This window comes from Nycticebus coucang, chromosome 4 (genome assembly GCF_027406575.1).
Source record: "Nycticebus coucang isolate mNycCou1 chromosome 4, mNycCou1.pri, whole genome shotgun sequence".
NCBI lineage: Eukaryota > Metazoa > Chordata > Mammalia > Primates > Lorisidae > Nycticebus > Nycticebus coucang.
Window position 1 is genome coordinate 79,007,382 of NC_069783.1, and position 23,922 is coordinate 79,031,303.

At 39.8% G+C, this 23,922-nt stretch overlaps 1 protein-coding gene across 3 annotated transcripts in view; it reads left to right on the plus strand.

The window, feature by feature from the left end:
- The window catches only part of CTNNA2 (catenin alpha 2), a 1,130,561-nt gene that overhangs the window by 837,237 nt on the left and 269,402 nt on the right, over nt 1–23,922 (plus strand). For all 3 annotated transcript variants that reach the window (XM_053588738.1, XM_053588740.1, XM_053588739.1), the window contains exon 8: nt 18,457–18,537. In XM_053588738.1, the coding sequence (XP_053444713.1) occupies nt 18,457–18,537 (81 nt within the window). The remainder of the gene's footprint in view (nt 1–18,456; nt 18,538–23,922) is intronic.

Consider the following 23,922-nt stretch of genomic DNA (forward strand, 5'->3'; position numbering starts at 1 on the left):
GCACATGTGAGATGATTGGATCTGTGGATAGGAATTAGGTGGCAGGTGTGTATGTGAAGACTCCTGGACAATAGGCCAGTCCATGGACTTCCATGGCTGTGGAATGGATGCTACAAAACCCCAAAGACTCTCCAGTAGAGCCTCTGCTCATTGCTTTAAACCAGTCTCCAATTTAAATTATTTTAACGATGCATTTATTTATGTTACAAATCCCTGTACAAGCTCCACGTTTACAGAAGTGTTTTGTGTTTTGTCTTTCTTTTTAAAGCTGTAAGCTACTTCAGCTCTTGTGTAGCAAACATTTCTCTTGCTTGAAATTTCTCCATAATTCCTAAAGAATTAGCTGGATTTGGCTTTAGAACCTAGATTAGATCCTGGTTCATCCCTCACTCTTTGAACCTTGAATAAACTGGTTTGTCTTTGAGCATACTGGACAGTGCTTAATGTATGAGTATTTTGCAAAGACTAACTAAACAATAAGGTCAAGTGTTTGGGACACAATAGATATCTAACAAACAGTTGTTGCCACCATTACCTCTTAGCCAACATGTGTTTAAATGCTTTTAAAATTACTTGTGTGGGTTTAGCATGGGTCTCTCATGTCTATACTCCTAGCACTTTGGGAGGCCAAGGCACGGGGATTGCTTGAGGCTGGGAGTTTGAGACCATCGTGAGCAAGAACAAGACCCATCTCTACAAAAATACAAAAATTAGCTTGGCATGGCAGCATGTACCTGTAGTCCCAGTTAGTTGGGAGGCTGAGGCAGGGGGATCTCTTGAGCTCAGGAGTTTGAGGTTGCTGTAAGTTATGATGATGCTATTGCACTCTCAAGTGGCAGCAATTTTGCTTCCCCATTCCCCGGGATATTTAGCAATGTCTAGAGATATTAGTGCTTGTCATAACTAGGGGAAAGGGTGCTGCTGGAATCTAGTTGGTAGAGGCCAGGGATGCTGCTAAAAAGTCTAAAATGTGGGGCAGTGCCTGTGGCTCAAAGGAATAGGGCACCGGCCCCATATGCCGGAGGTGGAGGGTTCAAACCCAGCCCCGGCCAAAAACTGCAAAAAAAAATAAAAGTCTAAAATGTGTAGAGCAGCCCTCAACAAAGAATTATCTCACCTAAAATGTCAGTAGTACTAAGGTTGGGGAACCATGCTTTCGGCTATCAGTCTATGCAGGTGGTGATCACAGCTGTCTTGCTGTGTCCCGTGTACTGACTGCTGTGATCATTTATAGGAGTCTCGATGTAAATTTGTAGAGCAAATGAATCAGGACCAATATTTCAGCCACAATCTAGCTTTGCATATACAGGTATTCTCCACTCCTTTTAGTTAATATGTGGGTTGTTGTCATGGCATCTCCAGCACATAGCTCCAAGCTGCTTGCTTGAAGTACCATGTATGTTAAACCCAAACTCTGAAAAGGACATTATTAAAAAAAGAAGAAGAAGAAGAAAGTTACCCATAAGGGAATAGATAAAACATAGCTACCTAAAATAATACTTTTAGGTTTCTTAGTCAAAAGCACCTGCAAGCTTTCCCACAGAGTATAAAAGTTACACTTTTACCTGAATCGTGAGAGAACATAGGTTTAAATTTGTCTTTGGTTAGTGAAATAAGTAATGTGTGAGGCCCCAAAAGGAAGTTGCCTTTAAATTCATTTTATTTCTTTATTTGCTTATTATTTATTTATTTTGTGTCCGATAACTGCCAATCTTTAAAATAAGAGAGGTAGGAGTCTTAGAGGAGGTTAGAAAGCCTGAGGAAGCCAGCCAGCAGTCAGCACAATAAGTCTGCTCCCAGACATGGGAGATGACTGGCCTGGGTCTTGTGCTATGAGGAGAAGTCCCACGTTCCCCGCCGTCTTCATTGCACTCTCTACAGCCTGAATTACTAATGCGTTTTAATCAGAAGTTGAGCCTCAGCAAGACATTCCTCTGGTGTTTCTTGTTGCACCTCGGCTTAGTTTGCTAAGGCTACCGTATTAAAATGCCACAAAGGGAGACCGTGAAAAACAGAAGTTGATTTCCTCATGTTTCAGGTGACTGAAAGTCTGAGATCAGGTGTCAGTGGGGCTGGTCTCTTTTGAGACCCCTGTCTTTGGCTTTTAGATGGCCCTCTTCTCTCTCTGTCCTCACAGGGTTTTTCCTCAGCTGTGTGTGTGTGTGTCCTAATTGCTTCTTTAAGGACACAATTCACGTGGGATTAGAGTTTACACTACTGACTTCATTTTAACTTAATTACCTCTTTCAAGCCGTGTATTCCAATATGGTCATATTTTTGAGGTCCAAGAGGTTAGAACTTCACCATATGAATTGCATCCCATATCACACCTCTACAGGGCTCACCTCATGTAGGTGCTCCACAAACACTTAACTGATGGAGAGTTTGGCAGACTGTGGTGGCAGATCCCAGGTATCAGCCTGGGATTTGGAGCATGCCAATGACATCTGGACCCAGGGCACCCAGATGCAAGCCTGCTGCTGGCTTGATGTTCCTACACCTGGGGTCTCTGTGATGAAGAAAATAAAGTCCTCATACACAGACTGTCTTTAATGTTCACTTGTTTGGAAGTTCTTTGTTTTCCATTCAGCAGCCCTTGATTGATCACAAGGAAAAGGAATCAAGAAAGAAGAGAGTGTTGGGGCAGGTCTGGAGCAGGTGCTGAGGGGGGAGGGCCTCCCCAGGAGGGGAGGATTCTTGTGGAGCTCTCTGCAGGGGAGGAAGGCAGGGAGGGGGAGTGCTCAGGTGGGATGTCGTAAACCCTGCACTGTGCTTCTTTCCATGTTGGTGGGGGAGAGAGAGATGGCAACTTTGAGCTTGGCACTAGTCTGGCCCCACACAGGGAATGGAAGGGCTTGAACCCTAATTATGGGGATAGACCCTCAAGTCAGACTTACAGCAGAATTCTCTCAGTATTCGCTCAGGACCTCCCTTCTGATTCTTGGTTTCTGACTTCTTTTCTGATTACCTGTTTACTACCTCCTATCTTGGTAAAAGTAACTGGATTCCTATCCTGATCCCTGTCCCTACACATGTGTTTTCTTGGTAGTTTCTGTTTTGTATTCACTAACAGGTCTGGAGTCCCCATACTTCAGGGTAAGGTCTCAGGTCACCTTTTGCCTTGAACTATATAAATATGTATATTTTGTTTTTATTTTTTCTTTGCCTCTCGTATATCTCTACCACTATTTGATTTTTTCCCCCTTGTTGTTTTTGTTTGGGGTCATTGATATATTTAGTTCCTCAATTCTAGATTCCCTGATCAACTGATTTCCTATGAGACCAGAGTTTACTTTTTACTCTCTGAGTTTTCTCCTCACACTTCTCACACAGAGGTTTTGATTCTACCTTTCTATGTTATCTGTTTAGGGAACAACTTTCTATTTTCCAATATGACAACCATTTTAGGTCACCCTTCATTGAGAACCTATCTGCACACTACTGGACTTAGTGAAGCTCACACACAAATAAACGAGACAGATGAAGTTACTAACCCCATAAAGTGTACAGTCTAATGGTAGAAACAGACAGAAAAATCAGTTAAACAAATTATCTACTTAAGATCTTTCTCAGTTTTATTAATATTTTAGCAGGAAACTTCTTGAGTCATTACAAATGAATTATAGTAATCTCTAATGATAGATCTCTAGACTTTGTATCACAGTGTTCTAAGGGCCACTTAGGAAGGAGGTCTTTTCGTTCTGTTCAGACCCATTTCTCTGGAGCCTCCTACTTATTGAGGTGTGTGTGTAAGTCATTAGCAGCTCCCCTGTGGACTCGCCATCAGTGTGGAGCAGACATGGCAGACCTGCTGCATCTGGCTTCCTCATTTCCAAAAGGCCATGCCTTCCTTGACGTGCCAAGTGAGGGCGACTGAAATAGAATCCACTCTTGATGCTTACAGGGATCACCCTCTTCCTGGCAGTCACAGGTGCAGTTTCATTAAAATCATCAGTGAGGTGTGTTCCCTTCTGATTTCATTACCCATGCAGAGAAATGAAAGGAGGAACCTGTCTCCAGCATTTTCTCCCATCTAGTGTAAGACACCATGGTGCCAGAGCTTGACTTCCTCACTCCTGCACTGTATTAGTGAAATATTAGGATCCATGTCTGGCTCTCGTCTTTCATTCACCTCATATTTGAATTGTGCCATGAATGAACTTTAATTTGGTGAAAATGTCATGAGTTTTAAATTTCACTCAGTGGCTCAAAGACATCCAAATAGCAAGTCTTGGTAAACCAAGATCCACCCTATAAAACAACTAATATATTCTCCCTGGAAATTCAATCCATCTATCTTCCACTTATCCATGGTCCAGATGCTTGGCACTGTGTCTCTCTCCTTACGAAGCTATTGATCAAGAGAGGAAAAGAAAGAGGGAAGGAGTCTGTTTATTGGATATCATTTCCATGTAAACATTTACTGATAGTAAGCCTGAAATAGGACCCAAGGGTCCACAATTAAGCGAATTCTGCCACTTTCTGATGAATCAGTCACCTTATCAGAAATAGATACGTTGCATGCATTGTCTCATTTAATTTTCACCATACTATTGGCATAGGCATTATTTTCTCTATTCTAAGATGGAAGATAATGGTTAATAGGTTTAGGAAAATCCACCAGTCTCACACAGCTAGTGAGATATAATGTAAGTCTGTTCATGTCTTCTTCAAAAATTCTGTGAATAAAGGGAAGTCTTGGAAAAGGGCATGAAGGTTGGGTAGGTGGAAGGCGTAGACTGGAAATTGCATTCCCATTGTCATTTATATCAATGTACACAGCTATGATTTAATAATAAAAAAAAAAGAATGTAAAATGAGACAACACTGATTTCTCTATCAAAACATCCATTCTGGCACCCCAGTTTTTGTGTCATAGACCTTCTCTGGAGACAGACTAAGGTGAACCTTGGAGCTGGCACTACAGCTTCCCATGACTATACATGGCTGGATAGGTAGCTATGGATGCAAACAGGTTGGTATTAGATTTATGGAAGGCCTGAGATTTTAGGGTTCATCTTCCTCAGTGGTCTGTGGTTTCACTCCCATCTATTGCTAAGGGAAGCTAGGCAGTAACATTCTTTGACTCCCACATTTATCTTCTCTAACTACAAGACTGTACGAAGTACAAAGGAAACTCCTTCAGGGGGTGTTATGCCTGATACAGAGAATGTGGTATCTCCCTCACAGAGTTTATGCTCTATCAGTTAAAGGAGAGAGTCCCCATATGTGCTATCCAAGGGATAATGGCAGATGAAACTTGGAATACACACATGTGCACACACAGTCTCATGTACATGTACAAACACAGAACACAACTACAACATTTTAATTTTACTCTACTGTATTGCTTATACAATTGACACATTTATCATCAGTTTAAGGGTCTGCTCCAATAGTTTCTTCTTGTAATGAGTGTTAAAAATCCAGCCTTCCATAGAGCTGATGATACTATTGGAAGCAACAGTACTTTCTTCAGTTCAGCTTAATCTAAGTGACTAGTGAAACTTCAAGCACGGCCCTTTCAGCCCCAGTCCTGTCCTTTTTCATTAGGGCCTGGAAGTGAGCTAATAGTAACTGCCAGATGTCTGACTATAAGGGATATGGAGTGAGACCACTCAGTGCTGGCTTACTCAAAGAAGCCTATTCAGGATTGATCTGGGGGGTTGCTACTGCTTACCATGAGAAAAGAAGCTCTGTTATGATTGAGGTTCTGGGGTCAGGGAGGCAGGGCTTGATCCAGACTGTGGATGATATTTTAGGGTAGCAAAGAGGGTGGGTGGAAAAGAAGTAGCAGAGTTGGCATATAGCAGATATTACAGGGTGCCCAGAAAAATTCTTCTCTTTGAGGCCTGGGACATAATTACTAGGGAGCAGAGGGCTAGGAACTATAGGCAGAAAAATTTAAAAGTAAATGTTCAGAAAATGTTGGGAAATATGTAGAGTGTAGACTTAGATTTACCACCAGAAGCTGTGAAATACTGCCTGGATCAGAATCCTGGGTGTTTCTGTTTATTTGTTTTATCCTCATGATCTTGCAAAATTTTCTTAAACTCTCTCTGCCTTAGTAAGATCAGCCTCTCTTTATCTCTTTGTCTGCCGCTTCCAGCTAAACTTATTTGATGTCTTCATGTAGATATGACAATAACAAGCAAATCTGGAAAGCTGGTTGAACATTCTTTTTCTTTGTGCAGGAATGGCAATGTGGTTTTTCTCTTTTAATTAAGTGGTTTGATTTAGAATCCCATGCTTTTCAGATAAGGTGACTGATTCCTCGGGAATTAGCAAAATTGCCTTAATTTGTGGATCCTTGGGTCCTATTTCATGATTACTACCAGTAAATAGCTACAAAAATCAAACTTTCCAAATTAGGATGATCAACAGAATTTCATGGAAATCTGGAAATCCAGATTCCTACACCACAATTTGAGAAATTTAATTAATCAAGTGGTAAGTCAGGTTTGAACCCCTGAACTATCTCCTCATATCCAGATCTTCTCTATAATTATAAAAATACTTATTAAAAAATGAACATTTCTAGGCTTTACTCCAGAACCACTGAAACAGAATTTGTTAGGACAGGGATCAGGATTCTACATTGTAGCAACTGTGTCATGTCAGGAGTTACTAGCCCAAGGATCATTGAGCCTAAGACTCTATTCTCTCATTTTTTTTTTTTTTTTTTAATCACCATCTACCACCATTTAACCAGAAATACCCTGGGGACTTAAAGCATCAAAAAGTTTTCTTTTGTGGCCTGTCACCCAAAGCCCCCCATTTTCAGGGATATATGTTTGGGAAGAGATGCTTCTCTTTCAGCTTTGTGGGCAGACAGGGCCATAGTGAGAAGACCTCAGTCACCACTCAGGGGCTCTGAGGAGGCTCTGGCCATCAGGCGCTGGTGATGGAGAGTTACGTCTCTCCCAAAAAGTCCTCCCAGGCTGTTCAACCTGTTTGACTTAGAACTAAAGACTTCGATTATCAGGAGAATCCATTGTAGTGGGAGACATTGACACAATTTGAAAATGTATGAACTGCTAGGATTATAATCTAGGTGAAGATTTGTAGTGCGTATTTTATTTATTAATGTTTTTCTTTCCCTATACAATATGCTTCTTGAAATTCCACGCAGACCTAGAAAAGTTTCTGTAAGATCCCAGCATGTGAAAGAGAAAGACCTTGGTGTCTGGCTTGATGTGAGGCACATTCTCAAGTTTCCCCCTTAATAGACACAGTGTATGCTACAGAGAGCAAAGTGTAATTTTAAGAACCTTGTAATTCTTTACAAATTAACACAGCAGATGGTGTTTATGGGAGCCACATAGTGAGGAATATTTGGGACGATGTGAGACATGTGTTCTAGGGTTTCGGCCTGCTTTCTACTTAGTTTAGTTTTTAGCTGTCGTGCTGCAAAAATGCCATTTGCCTCTTAAAGTTTTCATTGGCTCCAAGTGTGAGGGAAGGCCCCAGGAGATAGATCTATTACAACACAGATTCCAAGCATTCTCACTGAGGCTTCTGACTCACCTTCATGGGAGGATTGCCCAGTGCTAGCTCCTGTCCGGTGGTGGTGGCCTCTGGGCATTGGTGCTGGGATTGGGGACAGCATGGCTTCTTTCTCAGCCCTCCAGATTAGATGGATTAGAAATTTAAGGAAGGAAGAGTCCAGAGTTTAAGATGTTCTTCCCTGGAAAGCAAAAATGGGCCAAAGATGAGATTAGCCACACTAAATTGGGGCTTGTTAATGTCTAAATAGTTAAAATACTTCTCTACTTATGTTAACTGTCATATAATTAAAAAGAAAACACTATTCTCTGTTAGTTTTCTCATAGTGACAAGAAGTAAAGGGCTCAGGACCTGGCATGTGCCTTCCAGGCAGCACTGGCCTTTTGGAAGGGAACGTGAGCACAAAAAGTTGTCGAGGTAGAGATTGGGAGTTGGTGTCAGAGAGGACAGAAGAGGCCATCCTCACGGGCTTTGGCAAAGATGAAAAGAGGCTGGGGTTGATGTGGGCAGGCAAAACAGCCCTTGTTCTGGTCCATGAAAAGCGATCTGCTTGGGTTACCCTGGGCACGCAGCAAGTACCTGGTACTTCCGCACTGTGCCTTTCCTCTGCCCACTGTCACCCACAAAACTTGCTCACCTTCCTTTGCCGAGATGTTGGAAACTGAGAAGGACTAAGGTGTTCTCTTTGTCCTGTTCAGGGTTCTTCCCATCTCACAGGAGCACCATTTCACCAAATCGATTCCTGCCTGGTTCCTAGAGTCCTCAAGCTTATCCACTCCCACCTCTCACTGTTTTGATGAGAGTCATTTACTCATCATCTTTCTTCTTCCAAGAGCATGTACATTTTAATCCTGTGCCTTCAATCAAAGGCTCTGGCTTCTAGGAATTTCTGTCTCCTTCCTGCAAAGAAGAGGCTTTGGGGAGGGAAGGGAATATGAGTGCAGGGAAAGGAGGAAATTAGTGTAGAAAGTGGATGAGAGTGGCCAGCACTGTAACTCCATGGCAGTGATTTTCAACTGGTGTGCTGTAAGAGGATCTTAGGTATGCTACAAAAATAGAGTAAAGTATCTCAAGAATGGAGGAAAAAGTATCCACTGTACTCAGTACTTCTATGAAACCAACTTATATTTACTCACACTTTCTTATGAAAGATAGAAACACAACTATAACCCAGGACGAAGGAGAGAAATGGAGTGGGAAGGGAGGGGAGGAGAGAGGACTGACAGAGGGAGGGTAAATGGCAGGACCACTAATGGAGCATATTGCAAGGGTACAAGTCAAATCTGTCAAGTGTAGAACATAAATGTCTTAACACAATAATCAAGTAAATGAGGTGAAATCTATGTTGATTGGTTTGATGTAAGCACGTCAGATAGTATAAAAATACATTGTACCCCACATACGCATAAATGTATTCATGATCTATGTGTATATGACTTAATAAAAAATAAATAAAAAATACAATTTTAAAGAGCATTAATTAAATTATTTTTGAAAGAAATTCAAAGCACAGTAAGTATGTTCTTTTTTTTTTACTTTTTTGATCAACGTAATTTAAATGTGTTGTGGAAATTTAACTGGAGGTTCAAGTGTGCTGTGAGTTAAAAAAAAAAAAAAGGTTGAAAAACACTGTTATACAGCATCACTGAGAACATAACTAGCCTTTAATCCCCTCTCTGCACAAAAGCAGCCTTGTCCCCAAAGATCTATATTATGTAATCATGTCAAACATCTAGAATAAAATTTCTTTATTCCTATCCAAAACATATTAGTATGTACATATCTATACATATTTCTAATTTAGTGAGCACCTACCCAGTGTGGGACACTATGTCAGGAACTTCAGAGTTTCAAGGAAATATAATTGGCTGACATTTTCCTGTCCTTCTGCATCTGAGCCTCTAATTGGAAAAAAGGGACGTCTACTCATGACAGGAATTTGAATAATACAGGATCATAATGATGCATCTTATATATTTGTGCATAGTGTGACATCTGAAATTCAATTAACAATACAAGAGGTCTGCAGGATATATTGTTACTTCCTAGGTAGTAATTGTTTATCAAGCACTGCATAAACAGTAGAGGTGGCCATAGGCTCTCAGGAGGCTGGGTTTACATGAGCAGAGAGGGCAGGGAAGGAGTGATGGAGGAATTATAATATGAACTGACTCTTGATATATTTTACGTGATGCACAAGAAGTCCAAGGCATGGAGTCCCCCCATAGACATACTATCCATAAATTAAGGTAACCTACTGCCTGACTGTTTTTGGATTTCTGTGAATTCTCAGCAAAGTGGACTCAGCTATTGACCTCTTTTTGTGATGGTGAAATATGACAGGCTCTAGGGACCCTTTAGGTGTTGGTGGATTTAACTGTAGCTGAGTGGATTGGGAAATGTGCACTTAAAAATGAAATTGAACTTTAAATGTTATTGAAATTTAAATTATTTATTCCGTGTGTGTGTGTGTGTGTGTGTGTGTGTGTAAAATCAATGGGAATTTGCGTTTTGCCTTTATTTCTTTCATCTCAACTGTAAGACGAAATGGTATATTTCAGCAGTTTGCTCAGTTCATGATCTCTTATAGGCTTAGAAGGAATATGTGGTTAATTAACCCCAGCTTTAGCAATCACCCAAGGTGCAGGGACGGTGCTATGAAAACTATCTTCTATATAGGGTTGCCTGACAAATAATCACTGAGGACTACACCTGTGTTGATACAATAAATCAAGAAACAAGAATCGTAACATTATGCAGGTGCCAGCTACTTCCTATGGCTTTGATCAGCAAATTGTGAAGTAGGTGAAATTTATTTTTAGGACACAACATTTTCCAAATCATCTATCCCTTTCATGCCAAACAGGGAATCATACTCCTAGACAAAAACATCTCCCTTTCATCCTACTTCCTATCCCCAGGTGCCCACTTGGATCATTCTTTCTTCTGCCTATAAACAAGTATTTCCTGTGCACTTCTTATGAGTTTTGTGCTGAATCCTCTATCCACAAAAACCTGGGGTTCTGTTCTGTAGCCACACAAAAAACACGTTAGCTAATGCAGAATGGTATGCTGTTAGCAACTGCATTGTTTGGCACAGAACATCACTGACGAAGGCGATAAGACGAGCTCTTCGTGGGCTTAGGTAGGTCTAGGAATGCTTCCTAGAGAAGGGGGATTTGGGGATGTTTCTTGAAGAATAGGTAGAACCTGGCTGAGGGGAGAATAGCCCCTTCAAGCCAGGCACCATCATCAGCCCATAAATAGGCATGAACAAAACTTGTGAGTTGTGAAAAAAGACACAACTAGATTAAAACTGTGGGTCCTTACAAGAGGGACACCAGATTCTGAAGTCTTAAAATATAAGCCCAAGAATTTAGTAGAAAATAGGAAGAATTATAACATTATTCAGGTGCCAACTACTTCCTACGGCCTTGATACGCAAATTGTGAAGTAGTGAAATTTATATTTAGGACCTCCCATTTTCCAAATCAGCTATCCTTTTCATACCAAACCGGGAATCATACTCCTACAAAAAATCTCCCTTTTATATCTACTTCCCATCCCCAGGTGCCTACTTCGGTCATCCATTTCTCTGCCTATAAACAAGTACTTCCTGTGCTTCATAAGAACTAAATAAAAACTGAGGAAGTGAAAGCTAGGTCTTAGCAAGCCATACTGAGGATGATGAGGGAAATAAATCAACAAAGGACGTTGTGGCCTTGGAAAAGCACACTGAGGTGTTTAAGTGTGTGTGTGTGTGTCATGGACAGAGGGACATGAGGAGGAGTATGAATCATAGAGACTTTCTGATGGGCAGTATTCCAAGGTTAGTGATTATTTAAGGGAGAGATACAATATTAGGATTTAAACTTGGTCAGTGATTAGTACTGGGGGAATTCCTGTCAGTAAACCCATATGCCGAGCCAAGGCCTGTACACCCCAGGCAGCATTCCAGGCTGTGTCCATTGGGGAACCTGCCAAAGGTCTGCCCCCACTAACACTTTGCTTTCACTTTGTTTTGGCTTAGTATTTTAAGATTTCTGATTTAGTAAGGACTTTTTCATTATAAGTGACAGAAATGCAACATTAACAGACATGGAATTTATTAACTCAGGATACCAGGTAATTTGCTGATACATATTTAAGGCTTTAGGTGCAACTGGATTCAGAAGGCTAAGTGTTTTTATAATTAATTTAGTAAAATTTATTGAATGCCTATTATGTGCAGGATACCACTCTAGGCTCTAAGAGTCCCCATGTATAATGATGAGCAAAAGAATTATTTTACAGGTTAGTGTATGCTATAGACTGTGTCTCTCCCAAATTCAAATGTTAAAACCTTACCCCTAAAATGGTGGGATTTGGAACTGGGACCTCTATAAGTTGAGTAGGTAATGAGGGTGGAACCCTCCTGAGTGGGATTAGTGCCCTTATAAAAGGGAACTCAGAGAGCTTCATGCCCCTTGGCCACGCAAGCACACAGTGAGAAGACATCATCTATAAACAGACAACAAGTCTACTAGTGATTTCATCTAAGATTTCCCAGCATGTATTAATAGAACTGTGAGATAAAAATGTATGTTTTCATAAGCTGTGGGATTTTTGCTATAGCACCTCAGATGGACTAAGAGAGTATGCAATGGGAAACATGAATTAATTTGACTTGACTCCAGAAGCTGACCTCTCTCTCCTACCTTCTTTTCTCTTAAATTCTCTTTCCCCAACTCCGCATTCCTTTATTGCTCTGATTTCTCTCATAATCTCTTCCTCTTCCTCTTCATCTCCATTTCTTTCTTTTTTTTTTCTTTTCTTCTTCTTCTCTCAGCTATGCTTCTCTTCTATTTGGGATCTACTTTCAGAGATCTTGTACTGAGTTCAATGTTTATCTTCTACCAGTTTATCAATCTCAGTGGGGGAAAAAATATGCCTTGATGAGTACCTGTAATCCCAACTACTTGGGAGACTTGGGTGGGAGAATGGCTGGAGGCCAGGAGGGGAGTTTGAGACCAGCCTACACAAAATAGGGAGACCATATCAAAGAAAAAAAAATAAATATATGTCTCTTTCTCTCTCTCTCTCTCTCTCTCTATATATATATATATATATGTATACACACACAACATACACACACACACACACACACATATATTCTGCATAATAATTCTACCTACCACCTACACTCCTATATCCCTTGGCCAGAGAACTTTGCTTGAGAGTCAGAAGGAAATATTAGAGGGATGCTACTAAAAGAACATGGATAGGCTGACAGAAAGAGGAAAATAAGGGTGAGGAGCTTGACCTCCCCAGGCCAGCCCTTCATCATGCATTGCCCAATGTGTATCCTGATATTGCTCTACCAATGGACAGAGCCTGAACGTCTCACCAATATCACTATCCTGATATATTTATATGTTGATGATTCTTTTCTTGAACATTGATGAGGTCTGGCAGTGAAGTTTCAGAGATGTGTTATCTTTCCCCTTTCTAACTTTGCCTCCTCATCCTCCACCCACGGTCCAGGATAGCTAGGTTGTGATGTGTTTAGAGTATGCTGATCAAGGATTTACTTTGTGTCCACTGCTCAGCATTCATTCATTCTAAAGAGATATTGTCTATTTCCTTCCAAAAAAAATGTCCTTTGCTAATGAAAAAGAAATATTTAGAAAGGTTCATGTGCTCAGACTTTGATTTACACATATTATAAAGGTGCTATGAAATGTTCCAGGTTCTATAAATAAGGGAACTATTTGTAATAAGAATATTATTTCTATATGTGGGATTTGAGGCCCTCCAAATGTGATAAGGTGACTGTTCGATCAATAGATAATTATTTCTCCTCCCCCTGGTGTCTACATCATAGGTTTAAATGATAGAAAAATGTGCTGGAATGGAGTGCACAGCACATTATTGCTTCCTGCCATTCTGATGGTTTTGACTTCCATGTCTTTTAAAAACACTTGGGAGACTGGGCATTTTAGCTCCTTAGATATTCAGTGTAAGAGTCACTATTATGTAATATTTTGAAGTGACCGCATACTGTCAGTAAAGCCTGCAGATGCCTTCCAAGGAAAGGAAGAGAGTGAGACATCTGCCTTCTTACAACCATGTCCCACATGTTAATGATGTGATAGAAGCACTGATATGGGAGGTGCTTCCTACTCCCAGGGCCTGCCCCGGAGACCAACTGAACTAGATGACCTGTTCAGGGGGGACAAGGTTCTGTTCTGAGACGGGAACAGCCTTTGGGGCCTTGGTGTGTGTCACACTTTATGGGGGCAAGACATGATTGCAAGAGGGACTTTACCTAACAATTGCAATCAGTGTAACCTGGCTTATTGTACCCTCAATGAATCCCCAACAATAAAAAAAAAAAAAAAAAAAATAGCCAGGCGTTGTGGCACGCACCTGTAGTCCCGGCTCAGGAGGCTGAGGCAAGAGAATTGCTTAAGCCCAAGAATTAGAGGTTGCTGTGAGCCGTGTGACGCCACGGCACTCTGCCCGAGGGCGGTAAAGTGAGACTCTGTCCCTACAAAAAAAAAAAAAAAAAGACATATTCATTTTCAGACTTACAAGTTAAAGTTCCTTGATTCTTTGTTTTGTAATCTGGGAGTTTATATCCCTCTTGACCTACTATCCAGAATGTTAATATAAATTCCTGTATGTTGCATACATCTTCAGAACTTTGAAACAAGTGATATTAATATAGTGAAGGAGAAAGAGCGACAGAGAGAGAGCGACAGAAACAGAAGATCCTTGTGTAAAGAAGAGGGGCCTTTATTTCACAAAGGGGCAAATTGTTGAAATAAAATATTGTACTTTTCCTAAAGATTAATTGTAAAAATCAAAATTTCTATCAATGGCCCAATCTTTCTATTTAGGGTTAAACTGGAAATATGAAAGTCTTCTAGACAGCATCTGATACTTTGGCACACTGGCCTTGAATTTAGAGCCAGAAGAGGGAGAATAAAGGATCCCCTATGAAAATCTAAATCAGAAAATTTATTCTCTTCCCTTTCATCACCTCAAACCATGGATCTATCTTGAATGTGCTTTGTGAAATAGCGCCCAAAGACTAAAACAAATAAAGTTTAATAAACATGCATCTCCCTAGCACAACAGATGGCAACTAGGAAAAGCACCCACAGCAAAGTGAGAGAACACTCCCGCCGTCTTCCTTTTTTAAATAACAATATTTATTAAATGGCTGTGCTGCAGACTCATTCCCTGCAGGTAAAGATAAAGAAGACAAGTGGGAGCAGCCCTACGAAAGGCACACAAGGTCTGCAGACAAAAAGTGACAGAGGAAATACACGCCAATGTGAGATTTTGTTGATAGTCTTCGAAGAGAAACACATGAAACTATAAAATCACAGAATTCTGGAATTTCAGAGATGGGAGATGGTGTAGCTATGGAACAGAAAAAGCCCTGGACTGGGAGTCTGGAGGTGCTGGTCAGATGCTAATGAGCTGGGTGGTCAGAACCAGTCCTTTTCATTTCTCTGAACCTTACCGTCCTCCTCTTGGAGGGGGATGAGAGGATAGAGAAGGAGGGATGAGGACATTGAGTTAACCCTGCTAGTCAGGTACTGTGCTAAACATGTTACAGATGCTGTCTCTTTAAATGTTCACAGTAATCCCATGAGGCAAGCACTTATCTACCTGTCAGAGATGAGAAAACCCCCACTGCCCGTGGATTCCAGACCTCTCTGTGGTGCCGTGACTGAGTCCCTGTGTCAGAAAAGTGTGATTTCAGACTCTCCTTGGTTTTACTACTAACTCGTCCCTGGCCCCTTCATTCCACAGATGATAAGTCTACAGCCTACAGCAGTTGCCAGTTCACTCGGTCGTTATCAGCAGAGAGTGGTTACAATTGGCTTTTGTTCCCTTCTGTTCAGCAAGGGTAGAAAATATTGGATGACCAGCAACCCTACACATTCTGACTTTATTATTAAGTGATGATGTCAAAATGGTAACTTAGATCTCTTTTCATGTCAGTTTGTTAAAATATTTTTAATTTATAGAACTTGGAGGACCAAGGAGGGAGCCTTAGGTAAAGCTTCTGGTTGACTCCCTGGGAACTAGAATTTGCTCACAATGAACAAATTCTTTGTTATTTAACAAATAGTTCCAAGAACCTACTAAGTAAAAGACTCAGCTGGAGTTTCTTCCCCTTATTTCACCTCTTAGAAATATCCTAGACTAGTTGCCTACTTAAAATGAACTTCCCCAAATATTTTTTCCTTAAAGAGAGAGCACTTTTCCTTCAGGGAATTCTAGTTTTTGGCAAGGTTTTCATACATTATCTGCCTGAATGGAGGAGCACAAGTACAGGTGATCCAAAAATAGTTTTTATGTCATTTCTAAATCAATTCTTCCATTTTTTTTTTCCCACAGCAAAAATACTTTCCTAATTACCCTGAATACCATTAATGCCTTTTATTGTTTCCAGCACATTGACATGATGATTGATTGTCCTGCTAACCTTGTGAAGAACACAGAGCATATGTTACGCTATTCATTGTTCTTATGACAGAGCTCGAATGTGAAAAAAATGGGGCAAATCGTTATGGAGGATCATCAAGCCTAATGACAGAGGGTTGACATCCTTCTCCTCCACTCCTCCCCTCTTCCTTTCTCCCTCCCTCCTCTCCTTTCCCCTCCTTTTTCTCCTCCCCTCCTCTCCTCCTTCCTCCTTCTATCCTGCCTCTTAGCTCCTCTCCCTCTCAGCAACCGGCATCCTGTCAATTGAGGCTGAAGAGTTTAACTTTGTTTTGCTGTGTATAACACGCTCCCATGTATAACACCCACCCATGTTTTTAGCCCAAACTTTCAGGACAAAAAAAAAAAAAAAATCTTTTGTTTCAATTTTTTAATTCAAATTTATACTTGTTTATATGTAAGCACTTGTTTTTTATATTATAAAGGAATTTTATAAAAACATTAGCTAGATTGCTAACTCCTACCTAAAGAGTACAAAGAGAAGCATGTTGCTCTTTGTTCAAAGGCCAACAAATGCTTTTGTTGCAAGTTTGTCATAAGTTTGATAAAACCAATTACCATATTGTAGGGTATTTATTATTTTGCATGTGGATATCACCATTGCTTTCTAGAGTTTTACTTTTAACACATAACCGTAAAAAAAGTAAAAATATTTATTTAGATACAGAATTAGTACTACCCATGTATAATGTACATCCTTGTTTTCCCCTCACAAATTTGGACAAAAGAGTGCACCTATACATGGAAAAATATGGTGTGTTCACATTTAGATATACAGAGCTGCAGAAAGTAGGCATGGTGGCTTGAATGTCCTCATTTGCTGCGCAGAGCTAAGCATTGACAGGCTCCTGCCATTGTTCCTGCACAAATACCTTTAGAGTTTACAAAGGGCCAGTAGATCGACGATTCTAGCCAGTGGCTCAAATTTTCCAAGCCCAGTTTTTACTTTCGTATTACCCAGCCTCCTTAAACAGTGGCAAAAGTATGTCAGCTGAGACAAGAACATTTCTGAATTGCTTTCAAAGACTTAAATGGTGGGAAAACCCAATATTGTATATATTACCCAAAAGAATCCCAGCAACAGTGACATGGCATACTAATGTCACCAGAGATTCTCTAGGCTTCCAGATCAAAATATAGGCAAACATATCTCTCTTTAGGCTCAACTTGTGATCTAGATCTCATTTTATCATATGCATAGTTACTATGAATGTTTTGAGATGGACTGGGTTATGGTCTGTTATTTCACTTTCAAGAAATACAGTTGACAGAGTTTTTCTGATTCACCATGCAAGTTTCAATTTGCTTGGCTTATCAATTATTGCTTGGAAGCCTTCATTTGTTTATAGCCACATGGATTTTACATTTCCTGAGTATTTGTGTATCTCCAAATTTTTGTTATGACCCATGTACACGAGTTGCTACAGAGACCGGCATGAGTTTACAGAGCCTGAGTATGGAACAAGAATTGGCTTGCCACTAGGATCATAAATAAATAAATCTCTACGGTGTTTGACTAAAGTTTAGATAATTTAATAGATTGGACAGGTTTATAAACATTTTTCTCTTACAGGTGAGATGAGGCATCTATAAGATATCTCTAATGTTTTAAAGATGTAAGATACCTATAATGTTTTAAAGCTTTTCATCCATGGAAATCGTGTTGCTGTTTTGAAAGGCAGCAGAGAGTCTATTTTGTTTGGTTTAATTGTTTTTTTTTCTATGCCCACCGAAAAATAGGAAAAAAGAAACAAGGAACTGGTGGAACTTCCAAGTGAACAATTTATTAAAGAAGATTTTTTTTCCCTCTATCTCTGCCTGTCGTAGTCATAAGGGAAATTTTCCTTATGATCTCAGCTGTGAAGTTTCTTATTATCATCTTTAGCATTCCACTGCATGACAAAACGGAGATTAGAAACTGTATTTTCTAGTAAAGCATCTCTTTTGATTTTGGTACAGAAGTTGCAATATGGCGTATGAAATATTGGCATAAAATTCTGAATTCTGGTGATTTACTTAAAATCCTTTTCTATTTAGTTTTTATCATCTCAATTATGGTCTATTCAGAAAGGTGCTTACACAATAGAAAAACACAAAGCATTTGTATGTGAAGGCAAACACAAATATCCTTGTGTTTATTTAATCCCTAAGCGTCTGGAGAAGGGAATAAAATACAGATTTTCATGGAGTTGAATATGCACACATGTGTAGCCATCCTAGAATGTATTGATTTTTATCAGTTTTAATTTTTGTTTCAGGAAAAAAAAAAACCTTTGGAGATCAAATTGTGTTAGCCATGTGTTGAAAATAATCTTTCAATTAAAAAATGAGTTGAATTCTACTGTTTTCAGTAGAAACTCTCAGTGTTTCTCTGAATTTGTTTTTAACTTTTAATGTCTTCTAACTTTAAACTTTCTAAACCTGAAATTATTTTTCTTTTCTCAATAGACTGGAAGGAAAGAAAAAGGAGATCCTCTAAACATTGCAATCGATAAGATGACCAAGAAAACAAGAGACCTAAGGAGACAGGTACGATTTTTTCTTTTATTTTAGTGCATGGTATTTAGTAGTGTTTCCAATAATGTCCTTTTCCAGTGTCATGCTTCAGAGCTGATGTTCAGATTTTTATTCTTAATAGAATCTTCATGTGCATAGAAATATCTATCAGGAAGGTAGAGCTTGCTGAGTAAAGAGATGTGGCAACTTCAAAGTTCATATAGGAAACAGCCCCTGATGGGACAGCCTCTCACCTCCCAGATGCAATCTGCCCAGGTAGAAACTTTGTGAATGAGTGACCTTCTCCATCTGCTTTTTAGTATTCCAAAGCCAGTTATGCCAACAGCCTGTCTCCAATCTTTCTAGTTCTTACTTAATCAAACTCCAAAGACATTCAGTGATAACCCAGAATGCCAATGGTTAATAAGGAAATCCAACTCTTAATCTGAAAGATTTATCAAGGTCTCTGTCCTAGTGTGTTCTCTTGGGACATAATTCTAAGAAACTTTCCTTATCATATTGTTGTTTGGGAAGCAGGGAATTAAAGCAAGAAGGGTTGATAGGATAATTTAAACGGCTAGTGGCATCATTAGTTTCATGGGACTATTTTTCTTGGGGACGGGGGTAATCTCTGGCCAGACCCCTTTTCACCTTGAAACATTTTGTATGAATATTGGCATCTTATTTTATATGTTTCTAGGGTGAAGTCCACTTTCTTTGGTAGCATTCTTTTTCTAGGAGAGATTAGATCGCCCATTAAGTTATAATAAATTCACCTGGGAGGCATCTGGTCTCCCTCTGGTAGCTTTTGTACATGTTCATCTCATTCACTGAGCCTTGACTGTGTTAGTCAGCTAGAACCTACCACTGCCATGGCAGCACCTGCTGCACTTCTGGCAGCTGGAAAATCAGGATTAGCATGGCCAGATCTAGCACTGGCTCCTACATCATGTTACACATAGACTAGATCAGCAGGGTGGGTGAGAATGGCCAGGAAGCATCTTAAAATGGTTTGAGCAAGAGGAACACGCCACTTCTCATTACTGCTGGAGCCTTCTGGGATCTCTTCAGTATATCAACTGAAGGACACATTTGAGCTGGTGTCTCTCTTTCTTTCTTTCTTTTTTTTGAGACAGAGTCTCAGGCTGTTGCCCTCAGTTAGTGCCATGGCGTCACAGCTCACAGCAACCTCAAACTCTTGGGCTTAAGCAATTCTCTTGCCTCAGCCTCCCAAGTAGCTGGGACTATAGGCACCTATATAATGCCAGGCTATTTTTTGGTTGTTGTAGTTGTCATTGTTGTTTGGTGGGCCTGGGCTGGGTTCGAACCCACCAGCCTGGATGTATGTGGCCGGTACCCTACCCACTGAGCTACAGGTGCCACCCGCCATCTGAGCTTGTGTTTTTCAAAAGACATTGCAATCAGTTCTGGAATATGAAGACTTTAGTTTGATTCCCCAACTAATTCCTTTTGGGAAAAGGAGTTCCTTTTTGTTTTACCCTGAAATAAGGCAGAATAAAACATTTTCTTCTTATGCAGTTAATAACAACAAATAAATATATGGTCAGGTCTGCCTCTCCTCGCTGTCTCAGATGATCTCTCCATATTCCAGTTTGCGATGAGTAGTAGAAATTGAAAGGTAGGTTAATGGAAAACATTAGAGCCCTGGGTTTTAATGCTAGGTCTGCCACAAAAGTGTCAGTGTGACTGTGGCTCCTTCATCTTTTGGTCTCTGTGTAAAAAATAAGGAGCCAAACTAGATCTGTGAGCTCTTTTGTTAAATATATGAGATTGTATGAGTCCAGGGAAAATTCTCAATCATTTCCTGTGCCAGAGGTCCTAATGCTTGATCATCACAGATTTTAAAAGGAGAGGGAAGATATCTCTAGGGCTTGCCTTTGGCTAGGTTGTCAGCTAGGCAAAATTCATGAACTACGTCCTCCCATCTCCACAGAGATTGCTTTTTTATATGCAGGAACCAGCACTCTCAGCTCTCTGCATCTCCAAGCATATATCTATCATAGCAGTGTTTTGTTGTTGTTGTTGTCTTATCAGAAAGGAATGGACAAAATAATGTGAAGTTTTGTGTTGTAATTCCTAGAAAAGGGTTACCTCTTTTTATTATTTGAAGGTGGAATTTGTAGTGTAATTTTAAATGCTTAGGTGACAAACTCCTTGGAGAGCTTCCTTTAGGAAGATAGTAGAAGAGTATGTCCTCCCCTGAAATGATTTCATATAGAGGAATAAGGATACATGGAGAATTGTTTTGTGGTATTAAGATCCAACAGTAATGCCATATTTCACACTATGTCCACGAATTTCGTTGAAACATCTTTCTCTTCTCTAGTCTGCCTTTCTGAAACTAAGATGGTCCCCATCTGTTATTTTCATCCCTACCCATCTGTTGGGATATTTCTGTCTTTCTTCCCATCTCTTTTGTCTCTCCATATACACCTGTAGTGGTACAAAAACTTCTCTGATCTAAATTGAATCTACCCAGCACTTGTACAGATGGAACCTGCAATGAATGACTCATTTGGCTGGCTCAGGTAGGACATCAGCTCTGATTTGGTTAGCTGGTTATTTGAATTAACAAAGTTTTGCCTCGTTCTGTGGTAGCCTCTCTAGAATTGTGGCCCAGTGAATGCTCATGGTTCAAATGAATGTTTCCCTGTTGCTGAGACACGTTCTGTTCTTTCAATTACAGATAAAGTTTGGCTAGAGTAGATGCTAAATGGGAACCCTCAGTTATCATGTCCACTATGTCTGTTCCCTGTACACATGGATTACTTTGTACAATATTTAGAGAAAACAAATCTCCTGGTGGGGGAGGAAGAGTGAAATCAAAGATTAAAAAAAGATTTCTAGTGACTTTCATGACTTCTCATTCTTTCAATCTCCCGCCTCTCATTCCTATCCCTAAATTTGGACAGTGCTCTTCATAAGGGCCACCCTGGGGCCTTGCAAAGTTCTAGTTACCAACATTAAAGTAAATAAAATCAGTCATGATCATTATCTTGGATTTTCCTAATTAAAAAAAGTGGAGTTAGACTTGCTGATGCTTTAAAAAAAATCAGACTTTTATTAAATAAAAAGGATTTTGGTTTAAATAGAATTTTCAAGTAAGCAGAACCCCTCTTTTGAGAAACTGAAGAAACTAAATTATGAAAAAGGTCATAGGAACGCAAATGTATAATTTAAAACTGATTGGCATGTATCCATATTGCCAATTAAACCAATGACGGGGGCAGTGGTAGAACAGAATCCTCTTAGGACTGTTTAGTTTGGAATTAAAAATGGATTTAGGGACTATAACCACCAGCTTTAAACATTATGTTCTAATTTTAGAGCTATGGGCACAGTAGGCCTTCTGTCTGAGCTATTGTCACTGCTGTGATACTGGAATCAGACCATTGTGGAAACAGTAGCTTTTGGCTGACTCTCCTTCTGGGCGTCTAGTGGCTCACGAGATCTTTCTGTTTTCAGAGGGTCTTAATTAGTGTCTTCCAGCTGAGCCTCCTTGCCATTCTGAGTACTGCCAGTGCACTATTCTAGACATGGTCTCTTAATTTTTGCTATACTTACCAGGTTCCTGGTTAATCCTGGTTATTATTTTGCCCTTTACATTAGTCTTTTACTTCTTAAGTTTATAAGCAAATGAGGACCCAAACATTTCCCTGTGAGAAGCTAATGGAGAACCGTAACGTTATAGTATTATCAAGCTTAGCAGCTCTCTCACTCCCCAAACCAACTGGGGGTGATTTTCATGGCCTTTCACCCTTACTAGCCCTGACAGTGATTCCGTCAATGATGTTCAGTAAGTCTGACAAGTCTTAGTTCTATTATTACAATGAGAACATTTTTACCAACAAAAATCGTGTGTAGAATGTTTTTACATTGGGGTGAATATTTAACAGAATGGTAATATAACAAAGGATTAAAACCTAATAGGCAAAGCATGTCACTGGATGGTTTGTTTGAAGACTGACTTATCAGGTGGGGCATAGTGGCTCACACTTATAATCTGAACAGTCTGGGAGATTGAGGCAGGAGGATCACTTGAGCTCAGGATTTGTAGACCAGCCTGAGTGACAGCAAGACCCTGTCTCTATTAAAAACAGAAAAATTAGCTGGACATTGTGGTGGTGTCTATAATCCCAGCTACTCTGGGAAGTGAGGCATGAGGTTTGCTTGAACCCATGTGTTTGAGTTTTCTGTGAGGCTGTGAGTTATGTTGATGGCATAGCACTTAACCCCAGGTCAGCACTTAACAGACTCTGCCTCCAAAAAAAAAAGAAAAGAAAAGAAAAAAGACCGATTTATCAAGACTATATTTCCAGTTGGACTACAGAGAAATCTTCCAATATTAATAAGAAACAATTATAGTTAAAGAATTTCCTCAGATGTTCCCACTTTTTGACCCAATTCCTTATTTAAAATATAAGGCTGAAAGTCGACAGCTTTTGGGGAGACCTTGTAAAACCCACTGTCCACAAAATTTAAACTGAATAATAGCCAACACAAACTATCTAATTGACTCCTTGCAGTGTGCTTGGAACTCTTCAAAGTTCTCTCTATGAATTGTCTGTGTTTAATCTACATGCCAAGTCTATAAGACAGAAAAGATGTCGCCCGGCCCATTGTACAAATAAGGAAATGAAAAAAAGCAGTGCACCCATGGCCACACAGGGTATGGGTGTGTTGAGGCGCCAGGCCATGCTGTCTTTCAGCAGGGTCTTTGCTCATGACTTTTCCTCCGTCCTGCCTCTCCACAGAACCAGCATATGTAAGTGGGTCACCTACAGCTAATCTGCTCTAGTGGATATACATGGGGAAGAAGGAGGGCTCACATGAGTATGTTGAAGTGCTTTGTGGTTTTCTACAGTACCTCCGCCACTGTAGGATTTGGAATGGGTGACATGTATGCATTGTGGACAGAAAAAAAACAACTATGGTAAATGTCAAACACTTGGTTCTTGTCTGTGATATGTTATCATCTCTTGGGTCTCAAGCTGTTATGGTCCACTGAGTTCTCTTTTTTAAAAAGTGCTATTATGTTTAGCTATCTGGCTTGTCAAAGCATGAATTATAGACTTTCTAAAACATTTACAGAAAAAAAGGAATGTTGAGGCATTCAGTACTTCTTCTCACATCTGCCCATGATAGAGCCAATTATTTTTAAATTCATTGTAAGAAAACATTTGAAAATCATTTATTTATGGATTCAAATCTATTTTTCTTCATAAGGATGTGAGGCTATCTATATAATGACAACAAAAAATACATGAAATATTTGATTTCCCCTAAATGTTAACATTTGTATTCTTCATCAGAAAATGATCAGGTAGCCAATGGGATTTGAAATATAGAACATATGAAACTTAGAGACAGCTGAACAGAAATGAGATCAGAAACACC